This window comes from Myotis lucifugus, unplaced genomic scaffold (assembly GCF_000147115.1).
Source record: "Myotis lucifugus unplaced genomic scaffold, Myoluc2.0 scaffold_437, whole genome shotgun sequence".
Classification (NCBI taxonomy): domain Eukaryota; kingdom Metazoa; phylum Chordata; class Mammalia; order Chiroptera; family Vespertilionidae; genus Myotis; species Myotis lucifugus.
In genome coordinates, this window is record NW_005871485.1 from 48,327 (window position 1) to 72,397 (window position 24,071).

General features: G+C 57.2%; 1 protein-coding gene across 5 annotated transcripts in view; it reads right to left on the bottom strand.

Moving 5' to 3' along the window:
- Nucleotides 1-54: 54 nt before the first annotated feature.
- ARRB1 (arrestin beta 1) overlaps nt 55-24,071 on the bottom strand; it is a 71,806-nt gene continuing 47,789 nt past the window's right edge. For 2 of the 5 annotated variants that reach the window (XM_023744216.1, XM_023744214.1), the window contains 14 exons: nt 22,938-22,998; nt 20,076-20,124; nt 19,194-19,390; nt 18,388-18,447; nt 17,771-17,838; nt 15,624-15,759; nt 14,707-14,791; nt 14,207-14,279; nt 12,808-12,945; nt 12,088-12,171; nt 10,639-10,662; nt 8,675-8,745; nt 7,815-7,866; nt 55-6,542 (listed from right to left, as the gene is read on the bottom strand). In XM_023744216.1, the coding sequence (XP_023599984.1) occupies nt 6,431-6,542; nt 7,815-7,866; nt 8,675-8,745; nt 10,639-10,662; nt 12,088-12,171; nt 12,808-12,945; nt 14,207-14,279; nt 14,707-14,791; nt 15,624-15,759; nt 17,771-17,838; nt 18,388-18,447; nt 19,194-19,390; nt 20,076-20,124; nt 22,938-22,998 (1,210 nt within the window). In that variant the 3' untranslated portion in view covers nt 55-6,430. Of the gene's footprint in view, nt 6,543-7,814; nt 7,867-8,674; nt 8,746-10,638; nt 10,663-12,087; nt 12,172-12,807; nt 12,946-14,206; nt 14,280-14,706; nt 14,792-15,623; nt 15,760-17,770; nt 17,839-18,387; nt 18,448-19,193; nt 19,397-20,075; nt 20,125-22,937; nt 22,999-24,071 lie in introns of all 5 variants that reach the window. The other 3 variants (XM_023744218.1, XM_023744215.1, XM_023744217.1) reach the window with 3 other exon arrangements.

A 24,071-nucleotide genomic window follows, 5' to 3' on the forward strand; every position in this document is an offset into this window, starting at 1 on the left:
TCTGCTGGTCTCTGTCTGCCGGGGCGTATGAGACAGAAATAAAAGCACAGCTAGCACCTGTCACAAAAGATCTTTAATGGTCTTCTATTTATGGTTCTTTTGTTCATTGTCCTGATAGAGTTGAATGAACTTTAATAACTTATCTGACATAATAAGGAACGCCACAGGTACAACAAATAAACCTGGCAGGTGGCCCAGGAATGAGGGTGTCACAAAATAATCATTCACAGAAGGGCTACACACCTGGGGACCCGTCCCAGTCACCTGTCACTCCCTGCACCCAGGACCCACGCAGTCGCTGTATCAGGCTGAGCACTGGCTCCCATTCAGTAGGAAAGTAGGAAGAGCCCCTCCCCCCGCCCCCCGCCCCGGGTCTGTGGCTGGCCCTTAACACTGAGCAGATGTTCCAGTGAGACCCTGCATCCTGCACTCGTTCCCCTGAGGGCTCTGCTGATCTGCAGCACAAACCGCGATCGCACCCCGAGTTCGTGAGGCTCCCACTTCTCATGTGACTCCACCTCCCACACCTCCTATGAGTCTTTCTGTAATTCCATGAGGTGGGCGGAGCCTGGCACCAGCCCCGCGTTACACAAGGAGAAACGGAGGTCGGGTTCCAAGAGCACACGCAACTGAACGTGGAGCACCGCGTGGCCGGCAGTGCCCTGAGCCTCACCCTTTCACCTAGAATGCCCTGGGCAGGGGGGACAGATTCTGTGCCAGGGGCTGGTTTAGGTCTCACCCAAGGGCCCACCCTCAGCCCCGATGAGAGGCCTGGGTAACGGGACAGGCTGGCAGGGAGAGGATTTGGGAGACTGCGGGTAGGGGACCAGCCTCCCTCCGGCACCCTCCTGTGGCCCACACACCGGATTGCTCACAGATGTGGGCGTGGGATCCTATTAGAACTGCTCAAGGGTGACTTGCTTAGGACAGATGCTGCTCTCACAGGAGAGGTTTTGCTGTCAAGGCCTGCCTCAGCATTTCTTTTAGGAAACCTGGCCTTCCACCCCTCTGGCTGTATGTAAAGAGGAACCTGACTGTAGTTTCTCCTCCCATCACCCCATCGTCCCTTCTGTCATCCCACGTGCCTGGGCCAGGAGAGCTGGGTATCATACTGGGGTGAGGGCTGGGCCTGTTTCCTTGCTCCGCCGTCTCCCATGCTGCAGGGGCCAATATCAGGTCAGGACCCACCCTCACGGAGCTCCAGGCTCGGCCCAAATGAAACCTAAGCCCCAGCCACAGTGTGGGGGAGGGGAGGCTACAAAATCATCAAGTGTGTGTGTGTGTGTGTGTGTGTGTGTGTGTGTGAGAGAGAGAGAGAGAGAGATTGAGAATAGGCAAATGCTTGGGTGTGTGACCCAAGTTCCAATACAAATCTGTATTGGGATGCTAGAGCCATTCCAACATGAAAAGCAAGAAGAGAACCCGTGCTTGCTGGTCGAAGATCAAACCTCAGAATGGTGGTTTGAAGAATTTTTTTCTTCAAAAGAAAATTTGAAGGTGAAACCTCCATAGGCAAGTCAGATAAAAAGCAGAGTTGTTCTGGTGGAAGTGGGAATGGCGGAGGGCTGGAGACCTATCCTACGCCTCCACCCTCCCTTCCCACTTTAGCAGCCCCTGGCAAATCTCTGTGGAACACCAGGGGTTCCACAGCACCTGGTTTGAAAACCCCTGTGTCAGCATGTCTACAGATCATGGGTCCTGGGGACCTGTGCTTTGACTTCCCTTTCAGGGTGAAGAGTTGGGAGAGAGCGATGGGGGGAGGATGCTCCCCCTTCAAGAGACCTCTCTTTGAAGCCACTGGGCAGTGACCTGCAGCGGAGTATCAGAGGTGAAAATCCTGCCCCCACAGGTAGGCCATTTCAGTCCCGGAGGGAGGACAGAGTGATGGAACTGCCGGGGCTGAGTTGCAGGCCCAAAGTAGGCTTATGCACAAGGGTGGAGGGAGTCTGTTTTGGTCCTTGTTGACTTTAAAAAGAAAAACATCAGAACAGGTAGAGGCCTATGTCCATGAGACCCTATAGGAGTTCAAGATTGGGGCCTAATGCCTTCTTCCGGGATAGGGAGAGAATGTCCAGTCACCAGTCACTGGCAGGAGAGAGGCAGCCTTTGCTGGAACCAACCACTGGGGAGAGGTCAGCTGGGGGCAGCTCTCAGTGTCCGAGGCCTGGGTTTTCCGTGAGCCCAAATACCTCCCGAGTATCATCAAGAAGCACTGGCCGTCCTGTTTGACCCTGGAGGGGACATTGTACTTTGAGGGAAGGGGCAGGCAATTTCCATTCCGCCGCCCTCCTGGGTTCTTCGATGGAGCACTGATTTGGGCCTGGGGCTGGGGGTTCTCATCACCTGGGACCAGAGCCAAGGCTTCCTGGCCTCTGTGGGGTCTGAGAGATGGAAGAGGTGGGTGACACCAAGCCTGGGAGGGGCAACGGTGCCCCAGTCCCTGTCACTGACAATATCCATGTCTGGTCTCTCTGTCCTGATGCTGAGAACATGTGGGCATGGAATTCCTGAATAGTGCCTCGGTTTCCCCCTCAGCTGGGTCCCAAAGCTGACCTGGCTACACCTCATTCTGGTTGACATCTGCCTCAGTGAGAAGGGGGCAAAAGATGACCAGTGGGAGGAAGGCCCACCCCACAGCCCACTTCCTGTGTGACCTGGGGCCACGCCCCTGCGGTGGCAGGGCCACGGTCAGTGCATCCATTTGCAATGTACCTGGTATAGGGTTGACTCTCATCTCTACTGATTCCCACCCACCTGGACCTCACAGTTCCTTGAGTCCAGTGGGAAGGCACTGCTGTCCCATTGTATAGTCAGGGAAACTGAGCCCAAGAGGTGGAGTGACTTGCTCAAGGCTACGCAGCCGGCTGATGACGGTCGGAACGGAGAGGCATGGGACAGGCGGGCCAGCGTGCTTTTCACTGCGCCCTGTGGGAACCAGCTTGTCAGCGACCCCCCAGCTGAAGCAATACCCCAAGTGAGCCCGCTCTCGCCTGTCTGGGCTCCGAGGCTGAGGAGGCCCGTGGAGTCTCACCAAATAACTCAGTCCTTAGTTTCCCTGGGACTGACTCTTCTCACAGCAGGAATGCTGAGTCCAACGGACCCTCTGCCTGGAGGTTTTCACTCAGAGCCATGGTCTTCCTTCCGGCCTAGACTGCAACCTAAATGCCACCCGCATGGCCTACTGGGAAGTCCCCATGTGGCACTACCTGGTCAGCACAGGCCCCAAATGTGGGCACAGAAAGAACGGACACTGTGGGCTGGTGCCTGGGCCCAGAGGGGCTCCCCAACCCCCCATTTCATGACTCAGATAGAGAACGGCCCTGCAGAGGACTCGGTCATGTTTGGGCTGCAGGGGGAGTGGAGCCGACCAGAAGCGTGGAGAGATGACGTGGGCCCTTCTCTCAGGACGAGGCCAGAGGAAACACTGGTCTGAGAGTCCCCTGAGCTGCAGCATATGACTATGCAGGTGGGCACCAGCCCAGGGGCAAGTAGGGCTCAACTCCAGCCTGTGCACCCGTCACAAAACTGTACATTCTCACCTGGGCCGAGGCCCCCTGGAAGGGGCACCATGTCTGATTCACATCAAGGCACTAAATGGACTAGCAGCAGCCATGGAGCTCTGAATACAACGGCCCCGTTCCTCCCCATGACTTTCCCCTGACCATGAGCTCCCTGAGGACAGGGTCTCCAGTGCTCGGCACAGAGCAATGAAGTTATCAGCCAAGGACGGTTAAGACAAATTCCAATGAACTTGACCACTGCCCTTCTGCAGTCCTGCACCCAAAGAGTGAAAAGCTAGGTGGGGCTATGATGCTTCCTGCAGCTGGAGAAATTTCAGGTAAACACTGGGGTAAACACAAAAGGGTGAGTGAGATGTTGGGGTAGGAGCTCAAGAAACCAGTGGCAAGTCTTTTGTGCGCACAGGTTAGAGATGGAGGGGAAGGTGTGTTGGGAGTGACTATCCCAAATCCTAAAGCAGTGGTTCTCAACCTTCCTAATGCCTCGGCCCTTTAATGCAGTTCCTCACGTTGTGGTGACCCCCAATTTCATTGTTACAAATTGAACATAATTAAAGCATAGTGATTAATCACAAAAACAATATGTAATTATATATGTGTTTTCCGATGGTCTTAGGCGACCCCTGTGAAAGGGTCGTTCGACCCCCAAAGGGGTCGCGACCCACAGGTTGAGAACCGCTGTCCTAAAGGGTCTTATGCCAGCTCCAAAGATTCCAGAGGAAGACGCTGGAGACCATAGGCTTGTGGTGTGTTGTTCCAGCGTTTCAGCAGCGCTACAGCTGCCCAGGGAGGTGCACACAGCCCGGCAAGCTCTGGTAGGGGCTCGATGCCTGTGGCCTCTGCAGCTAGGACCCAGGGTCTGGCCAGGGGGGTGTGACCGCCCTGAGCTGACTTGGTCCTCACCTGGGGAGGGGTCCCTAGGGTTGACTCTTCATGAGATTCAGAAGTGAAGGGCTAGTACAGTGCCAAGCATGGGAACGGGGTAATCTCATCGTGGTAAATGGTTGCCCAGTCCACCCCGGGGGGCACTGGATGGAAAAGGATTGAGATTCAACTTATATCATAAAATTTTGCTGTCTCCTTTCAGACAAGTATGGGATAGAAACAGAAGGAAGCAGGAATTGAGGAGAGAGCATCTTGCTCCATAAATCAATATACTTGCTTGGGTTTAAGGTAAACCTCAGGTATCTGCATTCACAGGGGCTGTGAGTTACTGGAAGTCCTATCACAAGCTCTCCTCCCCCCACCCCACCCCGCCAAGGCTCAGCAAATACAAGCTCTGTCCTTTTGTAATAATCGGGCCCCAGGGCTGAGCAGCTCATGCTAGCTACGGCCACACCTTGACATCAGGCAACCCTCCAGAGGCCCAGGAAGGGCCCTGCCCAGGCCCGGGGTGGGGAAGTGGGAGCTCTCCAAGATCCTGCCACCTCGGGGGTCTAATGAGTCCCCTGAGGAGGCAGCCAGAACAGGGTCGGGGGCTCTGGCTCCACCCACTGAATCAGAAACTTCAATGTTCACAAATTCTTAGGAGGCCAGAGCTGGGAGGACCCTTTGTGATCATGGGTCAAACCCCATGGTTTTCCAGGTGAAGAACTGAGGTCCAGAAAGGGAAAGACACTTGCCCAAGGTCACACAGTAAGTGAGCAGCAAAGGCCAGACAACAGAAACCTTTGAACACTTTCTACCTCATTATCTGCCTGTCCTGTTGCCCTGGAAACACCCCAGGTCTCCATCACACCAGCCAATGGGTATGGGTCCCCATGACACTGGGGGAGGGGGGGGGCAGGGGGAGGGATCATCAACTCCCCATGGAAACAAAAGGTTCCTTACTATGCAGCAGCCCCTCCCTTTTAGGTGAGGGCACCCCGATGGACCCTGCCCCCTTCTGGGGAAGGACCCCTTTTGCCTGTGGGTATGGTGGCCACAGGTGCTGCCTCCCAGCCTACAGGCCCAGCCCAGCCCAGCCCTGGAGAACTGCAAGGTGGAGGCAGGAGGACACCGGTGTCCCCGGACCCCTCTAGACTGCCAGGCTTGCTTCCCATGGCATCGCCAGTCACAGGTCCACAAAGCAAGGAAACAGGACAGATTCTCCCCTTTCCGCCCCTGCACCCATCTCTCAGAGCCACCCTTCAGGAAATCTCTGTAGCTTCGGCTCACTCTGCCTGGAGCAGGGGCAGCGGGTGCTTTCTGAAGACCCCTCCTTTTCTCTCTCTATGTGCATATTTCTACGTAGGACACACACATAAGATACAGGGTAGCTAGGAGGTTATATCCTGACAATACTGAAATAGACTACAGCTGGCCTTAGACTAGCTAACTGCTGGTAAGAAGTCGGTCCAGTTGCTCTTGTCCACTCCCAGGTCTACACTAATGTCACTGTCAGACACGGAGGGACAGGGGGAGGAGGGGGAGGTGTTTAGTGGGTCAGGACTGCAAAAAGGCATTGAGCGTCTATCCACAGTCTGTCCTCCCAGCCAGAAAGCGTGGCCTTCACCATGGGCATCTTGTAGCTGCCAGACTGTGTTCACCACCTGGGACTGTGGGCATTCCCTCACACATCTGGACCCCTCAACCCCACCCTTCCAAGTCCTGTGCCCTATCGTCGCCCCTGCTCCCCATCCCAAGTGAAATTCCAAGGCCAGAGCCATGGTGGCCTTTCTGGGGGTCAGCAGGGAGAGGATGGAGAGGTGACTGCAGTGACAGGGTTATGGTGGTGCACGCGGCCCTGTTGGCGTGGTGATGCGGGGCCCATCCTGAGGCCAGAGGTTCACCACCACAACCTGGAAGACCACTGGGCCCCTGGTAGAAACTGGAAGAACAAAGGGGAGGGGGCACCAGAACAGGAAGAAGACAAGGAAGCAGCCTAGTGCAGGAGGGCGGACCTGGAGCTGCCCGGCGGGGCCGGCCCCGGCCTATCTGTCGTTGAGCTGGGGAGAGCCAGTACCATCCTCCTCCTCCTCCTTGTCGTCCTTCATGCCTTTCAGTCTCTGCCGGGCAAAGTCCTCAAACACAATGTCGTCGTCGCTGGTGGGAAAGACAAGGAAAACGGGGAGGTGTTTGCAGGGCAGCGAGAGTAGGCGTCCTCAGAGGGGTCAGAGGGCCAGCACGCCGGTGGGACTTAGACACTGGGGCTGACCCTGGGCAGAACGGCCTGCCAGGCTGACACACTGGTCACACCTGGCCTCCAGCCAGTTGTGGAAACACCAGAGGAAGGCGTACGTTTGCCTTTCATGCCTACGGGCTGAAAAGTGACCGGTTCTTGAGGCGCTGGGGGCGGGTGTAGCTGGGCTGGGACCAGAGGAAGCACTCGTTCCCACTGTGAGGCCAGGCCACCAGCAGGTCCGCAGCACACTCTGGGTTCCCCAAGAACAGGCCCAAGGAACCCCCCCTCCCCCCAAAGAACTCCCTCAGGAAGCATTTCAGTTTCTGCACAGGAAGGAGCGGCTTGATTTACTGGGAGAGAAAACCGCCAAGGCCCTTCCTCCAGGAAAGTGCCCGCTCACATTCTACCCTGAGAGGTCTTGGAGAGGAGGGGTTTGGGGGGTAGAAAATCTAAACAGGGGGGCAGAGGAAGGGTGGGGGAAGGGGGTGCCCGAGTGGGTTTCAGGACTAAGCACTGCTTCCAAGAACAATGAGTTCCCTTCTACTCTGAAACATGCCCCCTTAGGCCCATCCGAGTCCTCTGTCCCCCAGAATCCAGCCAGCGGTGTGGGGTGTTCTCCTGGGGTGACTTGAAATCCCACATCCCAAATATCTCCTGGGAGACAAGGGAAGAGCGGATTTGGAGCTGGAAGAGGAAGCTGGTTTGCCCTGGAGGTGGTTCCTGATGTTGGCCCAGGTCCTCCCCCTCTGGTAACTGTCCGGTGAGCCGGTGGCCTTTGGCCGCAGGGAAGTCCACATCAGGCCTCAGGAGTCAGAAGCAATAAGAACCTTCCCCACCTCATAGCCTGATGTCACTGGTCGGGCATGGGTGAGACATGAGAGCCCCAGCCCAGGGCCATGAACCAGCCCCGTGTGAGCCAAGCAGGTGCTGTGGACAGACGGATGGACATGCAAAGGATGAGGGAAGAAGGCAAACCCCACCGAGGCAGGAGGAAGAGGAACAGGCATGGAGGGTCCTTCAAGTCACATGCAGGCAAGCGGCTTGCTCAAGAGGCAGCAGAGGTGGCTCTCAGCAGACGGGGTTAGCCCAGCTGCTCCTCAGGGGTTAATTAGCATATATGCAAATGACCCTGTTGCCCCACCCACCACCCAACCTCCTGCTCCCCAGGCATCTGCAGGCAAGGTTTGGCTTACTTTGTGTCAAGTTCTATGAGGTTGGTATCTACTGGCGCCTCGTTCTCTGGAACTAAACACAGGATGGGCAGGCACCCATGGGTTAGTGTAAGTGGGTAGGGGGGCACAGGTCCCCGCCTCAGAACAACCAAGCTAAGGTGAGGAGGATAATGGAAGAAGGGAGTGGGGAAGGAAGAAATACCCACAAACTTCCTAAAGGCAGATTAGAGGCTCAGGGCGGGTCCCCGAGGCCCCCTGCAGCCCCAGAAGGAAAAGCCTCCGGACCCTGCTCCCGTGGGCTTATTCCCAATGTGACGGAGATTCATTTCCTCCAGGCGTCACTTTCACCTACTCTAAAACAACCGTTTTCCTCACATTTTCACATCTCTGAATTTGGGGTGTTTTTATAATCAACAGCATTGCATGGTCTCATTGTGGGAACATTCTTCCTTCTTTGTGGTACATACTGGTACTATGTAATGTCTCTTTTGGCTGAAATAGTCTTCATGAAGTAGGACCAATCTGGAATCTCTTGGAAAAATTATGGGAATGGTGTCCAGGGGCCGCCTTACCCATGGAGCCCTTTCTCCTACATCTGGAGGGTTCCAAGCACGGCCAGTGGGCCCCCTCTACTCCCAGCCTACCCCCCCCCCGCCCCCGCCCATAGAGAGCAGAGCCAGACCTCTCTGTCTCCTGGGGAGTTAAATGTAAATAGGAGTGTGGGCCTCACAAAAGATCCTGGGGAGCTGGGGAAGAGGGGTGACCCTGGGCTAAAGGCTTACCCAGAGGGAAGTGGGGTGATGGGAAAACATGGCAGCTGATGGAGAAAGGGGTCGGCTATCTGGGAACCCCCACCCCGGTGACCCACAGATCCTGCTCACCTTCCCGATGTGGGGGCTCCTCTTTGGGCTTGGGGTGCATTAGGGTGAAGGGCAGTTCCACGGACACGTCACTGAAACAGAGACCCAGACCCGGTGAGCCCAGAGCCCAGTCTTTGGTTGTGAGACTCAACGCCCTGTCAGTTTGAGGACGGGGGAGGGTTTTATGGTCAGAAGAGGTAGCTGTGGGCTGAGAGGTGGGAAATCTGGCCTCAGACCCTGGTTCTCTGAGCCTCAGTCTCTCTGGAAGTTGAACTGGGAGGCCTCTTCTCCTGGCTCCAAAAGCAATGGAAACCTCCCCTTCCCTGAGAAGGGTCCCTGGATGCCCGCGAGCTGGGCGGGGACACAGGGGTGGAAAGAGGATGGCTGAGGAAGAGGACGGTGTGTGCATCTTGGTCACTGGTGAGGTGGCAAGGGGTCCTGCCAACCTCACGTCACCACGGCCATCTCGACCCCGCCCTTCCCACCTTCCTGGGTGCAACTCCCCTGACCCTCACTCCGTCCCATCTCTCAACATCTCCAGGAGGCTCCACTAAAAGTGCTCAGGTGGCCCTCACCCCCTAAGGCTCCTCCTCTCAGCTTGAGGGGCGGGGGGGGGGGTCACCTAGGAGGCCCTGCCAGGCACATCCTCATCTCACTGACCTTGCTGCCCAGGGCCCTGCTCGGAGGGAGAAGGGACAGGGAGACAGAGGGGACAGACGGCCAGAAAGGTCTGTTCCGCCAGCCCCACCACTCAGTTGGCAGCACTTCACACCTTTAAGTCTCACTGAGCTCATCTGGAAAATGGGACAGCAACACCTACGTTCCAGAACCACTGGAACTCCCAGGGGATGGTGCAGGTAAAAGGCTCGGTTACACAGCGAAGTGTGCGCCTGTCCAAATCATGACTTCCCCTCGATAAGAACATGGAGGTTTCATAAGGCCGTTGACACAATGTGGCTCTCATGCCCGGCTGGCATGGCTCAGTGGTTGAACGTCAGCCTATGAACTGGAAGGTCACGGTTGATCCCCAGTCAGGGCACATGCCTGGGCTGCAGGTTCAATCCCCAGTGTGGGCGTGCAGAAGGCAGCCAATCAATGATTCTCTCTCATCATTGATGTTTCTATCTCTCTCTCCCTCTCCCTCTCTGAAATCAATAAAAATATTTTTTTAAATAAATAATTTGGCTTTTTTTCTCTCTTTCTCTCTTTTTGCTTCCAAAGGAGATTGCTTTTCCAGGTGCACTTGGGAGATCTCAGAATGGAAGCTGGTGGAAGACCGAGTCCACAGCCTTCACTAAAGCCGTACAGGACACAGATGGAAGATTCCGGACCTTAACCTCCCACCTGACCCTGAGTGATCGAGGGCAGCGGTTGTGATGACCCCTTTCTGGAACCTCAGCACCCAGCATGAGGCGGGGCACAAGGCTGGGTTCGGAAATCTTGCCTGAAATGCATTGAATTGAACTGAACTGAATTGAACTTCACTTCTGCAAAAAATGGACTGATTTCTTGGGGCGAGTAATGCTGCCATCTTGTGGCAGAAGGAGGCAAAACCACTGCGTCTGGGACGTGTGCGTTTCTGGAAGGTAAGTGGACCCAGCTGGTGACCAGGGAGTCTTGCCTACAGAAGCAGGTCTCCACAGGCCTCTCCTTGGCCACACTCGGCCAGCAGTTCTTTCTCCTGAGTGCAGAAGTTTGAAAGCCACGACGCTGGCGTTTCCTCAAAGCATCCTATAATTCAGGCTAATTGGGGGCTACTCCCTACATCGGTAAAGCCGGCCTTGCCGTCTGCAAAGGTCCTGGTCACTTGGGCGTAATGCCAGGGCAGCGTGAGGTTTTCAAAGGAAGGACCGCACCCCCTGGACTCCCGGGAGAGGGCTCCAGTCCCAATGCAGGCCTGGGCCCGGCGGCTGGAAGATTCCTTCCGACCGCGTGCCCTGCCGTTCGGAAAGGTGGGTCAGTCAGGTCCAAGGGAGGGGCTTTACCTGGACGCAAGGTCTCCCAACAGGCTGGGTGGGTCAGAGGAGGCGGGAGGAGTGGTCAGGAGAGAGTTCAGAGGAAGAAAACAGAAAGCATGTTCATTCACCACCTCTGCTGCCCGTCCGTAGAGAAGACCCTGGGACACACTCCCACCCACCCCTGCGTGGCTGTGGCTGCTCTTTCGGGGACACACGGACGGCACGCGCCCTGCCCCGGGGGCTGAGATGCGGTCAGGCTCAGCCACACCCCCTACGAGGCCTCGCTGAGCCCCAGGATCCAGGTCTGCAGCGGAGACATGAAAATTAACCACAGAGTTGCCTCTCCTGGGAGGCCTCTCCAGTGAAGGAAGCATTTGGGGTTCGCCCAGGATTTCTCCGGGAAGCGGCTCGAGGCAGCCCGGGTCCTGCAAGAGTCACAGGACGCGGGACCTGGGTTTGCGGTTCTGAGAGGGTCTGTAATTTGCTGTCAGTGTCACACGCTGCCACCTGCATGAGGCATTATTCTCATAATCAAGGGGTCGGACATCTTATGTTATTCGCTTTCTGTCCTTTTTGTAGAAATGCATGAATTAGAAAAATATCCCTGTGGCAGCTCTCTCAATCCAAGTCAGAAACCTAGGTTTACAACCACACGCAGGTCCAACATGCGGGGGGAGGTAGTTCCTTCTGAGCGCCCCCTGCCCCAGACTGTGCTCCAGGGCGGGGAGTCCGTTTGTCCCACGGCCATGACCCCACCCCTTCCACCCCCATGACCAGAGCTTAGGCGGGGAGACGGCAGGACATGTTTGGGGAACTGTTTGGGCTTCCGTTTCTCCATCTGTAAAATGGAACGTCAGGACACCCCCAATCCAGCTGTGGGAGTCTCGGCCCCTTTAGCCATTTCCCCAGCAGATCAGCATGGGCATGAGTGGGGGTGGGTGCTGTGCCCTCAGGTAGGATGAGAGGCATAGAACCCCCTGGATACCCACAACCTAGACTCTGGGAAGCCTCCCCCTGCCCATGAGCATGGGGTTGGGGGGGGGGATAGGAGAGGAGGGGGGAGGAGAAGGAGGGATAGATGGGAGGGGCAAGGAAGGGGCTGAAGGCCTCTGAAGCAAGAGAGAGTCAGGGGTGGACACAGACAACAGGGGGGTGAGGGCATGAGTGGGGGGGTAGGGAGTAACGTGGGGATAAGGACACATGTAATAACTTAAACAATAAAAAACATTTAAAAATAAGAAATGCTAAATAAAATCAGAAGTTGAGCTATTTAAAAAAAAAGAGAAAGTCAGGGGGCAGGGGAGAGAGAAGGGGAGCAGGGAGGAAGAAGAGAGGGAGCAGGAAGCCCTGGAGCGTGGTTCACCCTCACAGGGGATGCAGCTACAAAGTCCAGCCAACAGGCAGGACGGGCAGCAGCTGCAGGGGGTCAGGGGCACTCCCCTCTGCACCCGGGTCCTGGCGGGAAGGAGCACTCACCCGCCCCGGGACACCACCAGCTTCACTTTCACTTTGTAGGAAACAATGATGCCCAGGATCTCTCTGTTGGCTCCTTCCCTCAACCTGCAAGGCAACACAGGGAAGCCGGTTCACTGGGTGGTCACTGGGCGGGCAAGACAGGGCGGGGGGGGCAGGGAGAAGCCACCTGTCCCTCTTCTGGGCCACTCAGCCACCAGGAGCACGCGGAGCAAAGTGTGAGAACGGTGAGCTCTGCTTGAGGGTGTGGGAGCTTGGAAGGGAATGACCGCAGGGCCCTGGAATCCCTGCCTTTGAGGAGCACCCCCACACCTGCCCTCAGCCCTCCAGCCTTCCCAACCCCTCCTCATTCATCCTCTCTTGCTGGGAGCGCAACTCCCTCCCTCGCAGCCTCAGGGACAAACCCCATAGACTGAAGGCACTAGGCTAGGGTTTGCGGCCCTTTGCAGGAGCCTCTCCAGGGCGCTCTCCCCCAGGCAAGAGCGCAGCACTCAGGGGCCTTGGTCTAGGGCCCATCCTCCTCTCTGGGTCACTCCTGGATAGTGGGGGGAGCAGAGGGACAGCTTCCCTGGCAGCTTAAGCTCCTGAGGATGGTCCCTGGGCCACGCTTGGGAAGAGGTTAACCCAGGCCTGGTGCTGGCACGGGTGGGGCCAAGGCGGGTGTGGACGCCCTGGGCGCGGGGGAACATTTGAGAGCCGGGAGCTAGGGAGGCGGGTCCTCACAGGGTGCTGGAGGCCAGGTTCGTGTCTTCGTGCTTGAGCTTCCCGTCCAGGGCGAGGCCCCTCTTCTCCCGATTGTTGGCCAGGAAGGGGGTCAGCGTGTAGACCTTGCAGAAGGTTGAGCTGGGTGCCACTGTGTCACTGGGAAGGAGGGAGGCAGGTGTAGAAATGCCCCGCAGAGCCAGCCCCAGCCCAGCCGGGACGTCTCCAAGACCACAGAGTAACGTCTTAAAAATGTTTTTGTAGTTGCAAACATACTGACTGCTATTACATGTAAATAAACACACACATACAGGAAAAATTAAACGAAATGCAACTACTCAAAAATCTACATGCAGGGTCAGGAGAAAAAAACAGTATGTCTTCTAATAGGAGCATCTATTTCCTTCAGGTGAGGAAAAAATGTTCCACCTAAGAACTTTGTTCTGCCGAACTGGTTTGGCTCAGTGGATAGAGCATCCGCCTGTGGACTCAGGGGTCCCAGGTTCGATTCCGGTCAAGGGCATGTACCTTGGTTGCGGGCACATCCCCACTGGGGGGCGTGCAGGAGGCAGCTGATCGATCTCTCTCATCGATGTTTCTGGCTCTCTATCCCTCTCCCTTCTTCTCTGTAAAAAATCAATAAAATATATTTTTAAAAAAAGAACTTTGTTCTTTCCTTAGTTGCTAACAAGCTTGGAACAAAGTTCCATGCTCCAGCATAATAGCTCTCCTCAAACCTAGATTTTTTTTAAAAATAATTATTCTCTACCCTCCCACCTTTTACCCAATGAGCTGGATTATTCCTTTACAGACTAGAAAAACTGTGTGCCAAGTGCCTTAACCTCTTTGCTTTGGCTGTCAGGAAACTCAGAACAAGTATCTCCCTTCAATATGGGATTCAGGTACAATATAATTATGACCGCAGTTCCCTTATATTCATTAGCTCTTGTTTTGTTATTCTAGGTTTTTTTTAAAATTTATTTTTTATTGACTTCAGAGAGGAAGGGAAAGGGAAAGAGAGATAGAAACATCAATGATGAGAGAAAATCATTGATTGGCTGCCTCCTGCACGCCCCCCACTGGGGACCGAGCCCACAACCCGGGCATATGCCTTGACTGGGAATAGAACCGTGATCTCCTGGTTCATAGGTCGATTCTCAACCACTGAGCCACACCAGCTGGGCTGTCATTCTAGTTTTAGTGGGTCTTTTCCTTGACTGCAGCATGCATTTTCTTGCAGCTAAATCGAGTGAGTGTTTTTTAGAGTCCGTTCAGGTTCATCTACCAGGAGTGGCGAGGAAGTGTGAGGCCCCGCCCACTGCCAGAGGCCTCTGGACCTGTAAGTGGACTCAGGGTTTCTCTTCCCCACCCAATCCCCACCCAATCCCATGTGTCCAAGCCTGGCCTTCTGCTCACTCACTCAGCCTCCTCCATGGCCACCGGGCACTTGTACTGGGCTGTGTTGAAAAGGCAGATGTCTGCATACTGGCGCACTGGGGAGGGAGAGGGAAAGGAGGTGGTGTGAGCCAGGGGTGCAGCTCCCAGGCATCCTAGGCGCCCCTGAGTTGGGGATGTTCAGCCCCGGGCAATGGCCAGAGTCCACTGGGGGCTTCCACAGGAGACCATCCCCCTCCCCCACCCAAAGGGCAGCCCAAACACGCCCATTCCCTTCCATTCCCCTCAGGACAGCTTTGCCCCGGACCCAGGGAACCTGAGAGGAGGCGGCCGAAACAGTAAACTCATTCCCTGGCCAATCAGCAGCCTCAGAAGCCTTACCCTTTGGCTGAGAGCAGCCCTGGGCTCCCCTGCAGCCAGGCGTTATTTACAAGGCTGTTGACGAGGGGAGAGCCTTCGCTACTTCTATCCTTGGGAGGAGTCCCCCTTGCCCGCCCCCCGGGGCTGGCCCTCTGCCTGGGGTACCCGAGATCTTGATCTTCTTCACGGTCTTGTTGGTGTTGTTGGTGACATGGACATTGACGCTGATGGGTTCTCCGTGGTAATAGATCTGGGAGATGTAAGAAGGGAGAAGGGTTGGATGGGAGGACACCAAAGCTTGGGGGGGGGGGGGGGCAGAAAAGGCCTCACACATCTCCTGGGGCTCCCCAGACCTTGGCCACTCTGACACTGGCCTTAGTTCATCAGCCACTTCCCGCTGATGCTAAGCCACCAGGCATGTTAGATTTCCGTTCCTTTGTGGGACCTTGGAAGACAGTTAAGTTGGAAGGTGACATTCCTGGGCTCTAAACCTGACTTAGCACCAGAAACAATAACCACAACCAGAACGAGAGCGGTGGCCTTGGACCGGCTCCATAAGCCTCCGCTTACACCTCTGGACAATGGGGGAGCTGGACTAGGTGATGGCGCCTGGAATTTTAGACACAGGAGGGTCTAGAAGAAGCAGGAATGAGGTGGGGAAAGGTTGGGAGCCCCGAGGAGCCAGCTCTGAATCCTTAGGGAAGGACCTCAACATGAATCTTGCCCCAGGAACTTGCCTTCAGCTGTTCTCAAGACAGAAGGGATGTTCACAGCTCAAGGGTGGATGGGGGTGTGGGGAGATGACCAGGACCCGGACCCTTTGGGAGGTACCCTGATTCCTGAAGTCAATCACACCCTTCAGGCTCATGCCCTCTCTGCCAGCCCTTAGGTCCCAGGAGGTTTCCCCAAACCCCCAACGGAAATCTCAGGCCCCCTGCGCCCTGTGCTCCTGGAGTTGGGGGTAGAAGCTCCTATGGAGGAGTCCTGCGGCCATGAAAGAGCTGGGATCTGAGGCTCCAGTGTGGTCGAGCAGCTCTCCCCCCCCCCCCCACCCCTCCCACCACCAAGTCTGAGCCGCCTACCTCCTTATCCAGGGAGGCCTCTAGATGCAGGGGCTTGTCCGACATGAGGAACTGCCTGGTGGTCTCGGCTGTGGGCTGGGGGCCAGGCCTCTCCGGGGCATACTGAACCTTCCTGATAACCAGGCGCACAGAATTCCTAGTGGAGACGGCAGAGCGAACGATGACCAGAGTCCCCTGCCTCCATCCCCTTTCCTTGCAATCCTCACACCCTTCTCCTGCTCAAGAGACGGCCATCGCTCCCCACGGCCTTAGACTCCAGTCCAAACTGCAGAGGTTGGCATGGGAGCCTTGCCACCATCTGGCCCTCCTCCATCTGTCCCAGCCACCCCCACCTCCTCACTATCATCCTGGATGCTCTCTCTAGTCCTTTCTCTGAAGCTTCACTTGCACCGAGGCCCCACCTATAATACCCTCTTTCCACTGCTTCTGCCCTCGTTTGCTTTCTTCTTCAAGGCCCAGCTAAATGCCTCCTCTTCCAGGAAGCCTTCCTGGATCTACCCACTTGGATCTTCTCGTGGTCTGAACTCCCACAACATCGGAGCCGAACCACCCCACGGCAGCACGTCATGTGGGTTTGTGTCTTGGTAGCACTTCCTGCATCCCTTATGTCATCTGACAGTGTAAGCTCCTTAAAGACAGAAATGTTTGTCTAAGTCGCTCACTGCTGTATTCTCAGCACCGGCGACAGTGTCTGCCATCTAACAAATGCCTGCTAACTACCTATTAAATAAAAATATGCTGGGAACATGGACCCTGTGAAGAAATGGGGCCTTGAAGAGGAGGCGGGGTCAGTGACGGGGCATGGACTCAGTCAGGGGTGCAGGCCAGGGAAGAGGATCAAGACTCAGTGAGGGAGAGGAGGCCCAGAGACACGATGGGGCTCGATGAAGGTGACTGGGGCTCAGGGTGGAACAGGACAGGGAGGACAGGACTCGGTGAGGCAGTCTCCATGACATGTTAGGTATGCTGGCCTCCCCATTTCTCAGATAAGCCACTCCATTCCCTGGAGCCAGACAGCCAGCGTTAAAGTCCTCGCTCTCCCCTTGCTAGCTATGACCTTAGTAAACTAACCTTTGTGTCTCAGTTCCTCATCTGTAAAACAGTAACAGTAGCAGGACCAGCCTCTTAGGGTAGCTATGAGGCTTAAATTAGTTCGTGCATGCCCATCACTGTGAATACTGTCCGGCTCTTAATAAATCTTCCATAAATGATAGCTGCTATATCATTATCAGTAGTAACTCTAGCCAGGACTTAAAGTGCCCCATTGATGGTGAGGTGAGGGCGGTGGCTCTCAATGCTGCTCCTCTTTCTTGCTCTGATCAGGCTCCACCCCAAAATCCACAACCCCCCTCCTTTTCTCTGGGGACAGAAAAGCAAGGAAGAAGTTCCCCTTTCTCCCCCCAACACACACAAGCTGCCCAGACAGGAGATGCCTGCAATACACCTGTAGCCACCAGGTGGCGCACTCAGCCCACTCCCTGAGAGGTTGCAGTGCCGTCAGCCCGCCTCCTGTAGGAAATGTCCCAGGCAGGGTGCATCGGAGTCAGGGCCAGCTGTTTGGGGCTGCCAGCCTGGGCTTTCTGACTGCCCAGGTTGTGCCTCTCCAGGAGAATACGTCCCCTCTCTGAGACATGAGCTGCCCTCCCCTGCCTTTTCCCCTGGGTGCATACACTTTCTCCACTTCCCTCCCTTGCTTAGACGCCTCCATGGACACCCACCACCACCACCTGCTGCTGGTGGCCTCCCAGGAGGAGAATTGGGAAAGGGGCCTAGGATGGCCTGGGAATAACTAAGCTCACTATTTAAAACAGTCTGGATGTCAGGGGTTTTCCAAAACAAAGTAAAAAAAATAAATAAAATCTGGAGGGGACGAGACTAGAGGCAGGGAGATGGAGGAAGCAGGTACAATGGTGTAAAGGAAAAAATGCCGAGGCCTGAGCCAGGGCAATGGAGCCACCTCCTCCAGGAAGCCCTCCATGACCTGCCGGCCTTCCAGAGTGCCCTTCTCCGAGCTCCCAAAGCTGGAATGTGTGGCCCCTCCCAACACTTCCAGGTATTGTGACTTATCTCTTCTGACTCCCCAGCCGGCCTCCCTCGCTCTGCCAGCAGGCAGCCCACACCCCCGCCGGAAGCTGCGCCCTCCTCACCGCTTGTGGATCTTCTCCTCCAGGTTCTCTGCACAGAAGGCTTTGACTTCATAGTCCACACCACAGGCCTGTGGGGAAGGGGTCACTGACCACAGGGCCTTGGAGCGTGCAGGGTCCCAAGAGCATGGCCAGCCACCCTCTCGTTTTACAAAGGAGGATGCTGGGAAGAAAGCCCAAGCTCCCACAGCCCCACAGCCCCTTGGTCTGACTCGAGAGCCCTGTGCTCAGCCCCAGGGCTGTGCTGCCTCCTTCTGTGGCTGCCATCTGACCTTCTCACGGAGCTGTTCCCCAGCTCCCCCAATACAGGGCATCCCCAAGCACCCTCACTGGGCTCTGTTCTGCAGACTCCTGCCTCGCCTGGGTGGCCATCCTCACCAGGGCAGCTGCCCAGACATACAACAGGCGCCTCAGCTGCCCGGTGTGGGAGCACCTCCTGGCTGCAGGCCGGGCACTGGGTGCCTTGCTTCAGCGTCTCACTCCACCCTCCCAACCACACGAGGAGGCACATCCTGTTATCTTCCTTTTGCAGATGAGGAAACGGGCTCAGAGATCTGGGGCCTGGGACACTTCTGGTGTCACTTCTCTCTCAGAGAGATGCTCCCTCGGGGGTGGCCCACCTTCCCTGTGTCTTCAGGCCCCGGCTGCAACGTCACCGAGCATGGGAGGTTCGGAGGGATCTGTTAAGAGGACAGACAGAATGAGCCTCCTGTCGCATTCCCCACTTCCCTCCCCAGGTGCCCCACCCCCACCCACATGCATCAGACCAGGTCCCCGGGTGCCCCACCCCCACCCACATGCATCAGACCAGGGGCCCCTACGGACAGGCATGTCTCTTCCATCAGACCAGGGGCTCCAGGGGACAGACGGTGTCTCCCCCATCAGACCTCCGCCTCCCCAAGCCACACCCCAAGGGGGCCAAAGGCCCCTCCGGCAAAGCCAAGGACTTCAGTGTTTGGTTTGTTCTAAAGGGTTCAGCCTAGCCCGGTCTTCACGGAACTGCAGAAAAAGACTTTTCCATGATGTCGCTGTGGTGGGCAGAATAATGGCCCTGAAGATGCCTACATCCCAATCCCCCAGACCTGTGCCTTTGGTACCTTACGCGGCAAAAGGGCCTTTAAGGATGTGGTTAAGTTAAGGATCTGGGGCCAGAGTCCTTAACGGTGAAAGCAGGAAGCAGAAGAGTCGGTCAGCATCAGTGATGGGATGTGAGACTGGTGGTGGGGGGGGGGGGTGGTCTGGGGAGTGGCTCGGAGGTAGGGGTGACGCCCCCAGCAGAGAAGAGACGTGACAGTGCACCGGGTCCCAGCCTACCCTGGGGAACTAATGACATGGAGCTGCTGCCCCAGCTGCCCCCGGGCACCGCCCAGAGGGCTCCCTGCAGGTGGTGCTTCTGAACGGGCCCCAGGGGCTGGCGGTCCCTGACCTCGAAGGTGAACGGGTAGGCGTGCTCGCCCAGCTTCTTGATGAGGCGCTCCTGCAGCCGGGTCAGCGGCTTCTTGTCCTCGGGGGCCGGCGGGAAGGACTGCACGTTGGCCACAAACAGGTCCTTGCGAAAGGTCAGGCCCAGAACGTCCAGGTCCTCCCGGCCATAGCGGAAGGCGCAGGTCAGGGTCACGTAGACTGTGGGAGCAGGGGGCACTGAGGAGGCGGCCGGGCGGGCAGCCAACAGGCCCCCACGGCAGCAGCTGTCACCCTGAGACCGAGACAACTGGAGGCCACAGGTCTGTCCTCAAGTTCCCGTGGGACAGGGGCATTGGGGGCCTGGAAGCGGGGCACCTGGAGGAGGTGGGGGCCGGCGGCGGTGGGGGCCGGTGGCTGGATCCGTTCTGTCCTCCACCTCCACCCCCACCCGACGACAGCCCAGGGCGTGTGATGGGCAGAGGTGGGGAGGGCGGAGGAGGGGAAATAAGTGGGGGGTGGTATCCAGAAGGCATGGGGTCTCCCAGCCTAACCTCAACCTCCTGTCTTCCTGCTCACCTAGGACACCCCTTCACCTCCCTAGCAATCAGCTTGCTCTTCTGTAAAATGACTCTAACTGCTGCCCTGTTTGCAACGCATCCTTTGCGATCCTCGTGCTGTATTGATGTGCAAGTGCTCAGGGCACTGAAGTGTTTCTCCCACTTGGGCATGGGGCAGGACACCTGCTCTGACGCGTTGGGGCAGTCCAGGGAAGGATGGTGGGGATGTGCGGGGAGAGGCAGTATCATTGGCTGCTGTCCCGCCTGGGAGTCAGGGAGGCCCTGACTGGAGGCTGCGGGGCTGGGGGAGAGGAGGCCTTTGGACAGGCTTGGGGGGGGGGGCTCACCTCTCCGCTCCTTCCTTGAGGTACTCGGGATCCACCAGGACCACACCATCTGAGGAAGGACAGCGAGTTGAGCAGACCCTCCCAATACGACCTCTCCAACTCCTAAGCCCCCAACACCAAGCCAAACCCAAGCCCAAACCCAGACCCAGACCCAAGCATCGGTCTGTCCAAAAGCAGCATGAGAGAGGGACGCCAGCGCCGAGGGATGGCACCGCCCTGCCCCCCTCCCGCCCAGGCTGGCCCTACAGACCCCGCTGGGGGCTCTGCCGGTCAGCCTCTCTGTTCACCTGCTGTGATAACCACCTGGTCCAGAGCCCCTGTTCCAGGGTGTCATTGGGGATTTAGAAGTTGTGGGTTGCAGGAAGGCCGTGGGTACATCTTCCCTGTATTCTGAACCCCTCCCTCTGCAGGATCTGGGCAGCCCCATGATCAAACCCATGGCTACCTCCGCTGGGAAGCGTGAATATTCTCACTGAGCAGCCAAATGAGGCAAAAATGGCCTCCTATTCGTTCCGGTCAGGCTTTGCCATGAAATGAATCCTGCATCAAACTTATGAACAATGTTATGCTTTCGGAGCTTCCTGGGTCTGGGATTTGCAGGTCAGGTTTGTGATGCTGTGGCACCTGCCCCCTAGGGCTCCTGTAGGACTTGATGAGTTAATACGCAGAGAGCACTAACCGGGGCCTGGCATGGGTGACACCGCGGAGAATGTCCCAAGGCCTGGCCTTGCGAGTGTAGAGCCCAGCCAGACACAAAGGACATCGTCTCTGCCCAGAACCCCCCGGAGACCTTACGTCCCCGAGTCGTCTCTGGCCGAACTCAACCCAGCTACAGGCATTGAACAAGCAAAAGTCTCATTCTGCCCACACCCTAACCTGCCCCACCCCCACCCCCACCTCCCGCTGCCCCCACAGCGGCCCCTCAGGGACTCTGAGAGTGAGTGCCCACATCTGGAAGTGAGTGTCCAGAGGGCCTATCCCAATGCTGGGCAGGTCCAAGGGACAGCCGGCCCGGAAGTGCCCGCCCCTTCCCAGAGCCTGCCCTGCATCTTCCCTCCTTTTACTGAGGGCGTTCCTAGGTGCCCGGGCACCAGGGCCTCAGTGGCCCATCGGTGCAGAGGGCATCCCAGTGAGGGCACTCCTTCCAGCCAGGCGTCAGGCAAGGCTCTCGGGGGACAAAAGCTGTAACCAGGTCTTAAAGGGCAAGTAAGGGTCAGCAAGAGATGGCCACGGGCACTGCAAGGCAGTTCTCTGGGACCCCGGGCCCAGCACAGGGCCTGCATGAAGCCGGTGGCCTCTCGAACACTTGCTACACAGCTCTCGGGGTGCCCGGTGTGCTGCGCAGCTGGTCCCTCCTGCTGCCGCCCCTCCCCCAGGCTCTGTGCCACCTCTGCTGCCCTCCCTAATCGGCCACTGGGTTGGAAGCTGCGCTTTGACACAGGACACAGGTGAACACTGGGGTGCTTGCCCACGGCCCCCAAGGGACCAGTTCAGGAAGGAGATGCAAATGGCAGGGGGGACACTGAGCTTCGCAGGACATAAACAGTGTCCCCAGACAGCGTGGGGAAGAAGAGCGGGGGCACCCTGCTCTGGGCAGGAAGGGGGGGACCTGGACCGGAGCTGACCGCTCTGCTCACACCCCTTCCGACCCAGGGACCCCCAGGTCTCCTGTCCCCACGTCACAGGGTCTTCCCCTCAGAGAGCTGAGGCCTGCTCTGTGCTCGGTTCCCCTCTGGGCTCCGTCACCACAGTCAGCTCGCTCCGGCCCTCCTGGCCCAGGACAGCCTCCAGGGATGTGAAGACAGAAGCCTCAGTCTCCGAATTTCCCCCCAAACAACACATCCCCGTTTCTTCACCTGGACTTGGTCTCATGCAGTTGCCAGTGCCCATCCTTCCAACCTGTCACCGCCACCTGCCTCACTTTCGTTTGTTCATGTTTTTCTTCAAAAATATCATTTAACCTCTCTGGGCCTCACTGGCCCCATATGGACAATAGGAGTAATGTTGGGCCTCCCTCCCTCCCGCCAACAGTTATGGGAAGGCAATGAGGTGAAAGCTCTGGCTCTTAGAATCCTAACCAGGGGTCACTGTGCCTTCCCAGGGGACACTTAGCCATATCTAAAAACACTTCTGTCATCCTCGGCCGGGGTGCTCCTGGGGTCTAAGGGGGAGAGGCCAGGGATACTGCTAAATATCCCACCATGCACCGGCAGCCTCAGCAACAGAGTATCCTCCAACCTAAAATGCCACGAGTGCAGAGGCTGAGAAACCCTGACCTAGAATAAGACTTTGGAAGGCGTCTCAGGCTCCGGGAGGACCTGCGAGTCCGTCGGTGAGAACAGTCTCCTTTTCAGAAGCCCCACGGTTTTCCCTCCGTCTCCCAGCCCTCGCCACCAGGAGGCAGCAGAGCAACGGTTCTGTAGAGCCAGTCTGTGGGGTTTGAGCCCAGGGTCCTTGACCTACAAGCTCTGTGACCTGGAGGGAGTCACTTAACCTCTCTGGGCCTTGTCCCCTTGTCTGTAAAGCAGGGATAATAGCAGGAGCTACCGTGGTATCTGGCAGAAGCCTTACAGAACGGGGAGGCTGCTGTCCTCCTCCTCCTCCTCCTCATCCTCATCCTGCCTTATCATCAGGATGCCTTCCTGCTTCTCACCTCAGTCCTTCCCACTCGGCCCTCAGCTAAGGGGAAAGCAGCTGCTCAGTAAGTGTTTTCCGACGGATGCAGGAAGCTTCTCACGCCCCATTCTTGGCACCAGAGGTCTGAGGGCTGCTATTGGGCTGCCTGAACACACACTTCTCTGGAAGGGGCCTGGCCAGGCCCACTTCCCCCACTGCCTTCCTCCCTGGCCCCCAGGGACTCACCCACAGGGTCCACGAGGTCGACGTGGTCCACAAAGTCCCGCTTCCCCAGGTAGACGGTGAGCTGGGGAGGAGAGGCACAAGGTTGCGTTAGCAGCTGTGGGCCCGAGAACACACTCCTGAAAAACCACTGGCCTCGCCCTGGAGAAAACCTTGGGAGCCGCCCTTGAAACGCCTAGAGCCCTAGACCCACCCCTGACCCGCACTGAAATCCTGATTGGCCTTGGGCGTGAGCCCCGGCCCCGATACTAAGAATAGCAAACCCTGGTGCAGTTTTGAAAGCACCTATTCATCCTAAACTCCTGTGAAGAAGTTGCTGTTGTTTCCGTTTTACAGATGAGGACACTGAGCTCTGGAGATCTCTCTCTCCCAGCCCCGCTGAGGGTGGAGCCGCCGCAGCAGCAGAGGTCTGCTAGGCGGGAGTCCTGGGCGCATCGCATCTCCGAGAGGCCAGGGAAACCCGGAGCAGGGATGCCGGTGTGAAGCTCTGAACACTGCGTTCCGCACGGTCTGGCAGAAACCCACCCAGGCAAGGTGTTGGAGCAGCAAGGAATCCGTAGCTGGTGCCCCCCTCGGCAGCCATCCTTCAGGGCAGACCCCGGGCTAGAATCCAGAGGGTCATCCTAGACACTTCCTGCTCCTCCACTACCCCTAAACCCTCGCAGTGCACCCTCTCCTCTCTGTTCCAACAGCCACTCCTGCCTGGACTGCACACCAGCCACTCCGTGGTCTGCTGCCTGCAGCCTCACACCCCCTCCTTAGCCAGCCTGGCCCTCCTAAAATGCTAATCTAACGATGCTATTCCCCTCTGAAAACCCTTAATGGCTCCTCAGTGCCCAGAGGTAAGATGACAAATGGGTTTCATCCAAATGCCAACTCTGATCGATGGGTAGGAGCGCCTGGGGCCCTGGGCTGAGACGGAATCTAGGATGGAATCCTGGCTCAGCAGGAAAGGTGGCGGGTGGTGTCCGCTGCGCCAGCCCATGAAGTGCCATTCGCCAGCCTAGGCGGAGTCCCAGCCACTAAGCCTGCCCAGGGCCCAGCCCTGCAGCCTCCCCCACCTCAGCTCCGGCTCCCTTGGCCTCCCTCTGGGCACTCAGATGCAACCGCCACGGTCCCCCCACACGCCCTATGATG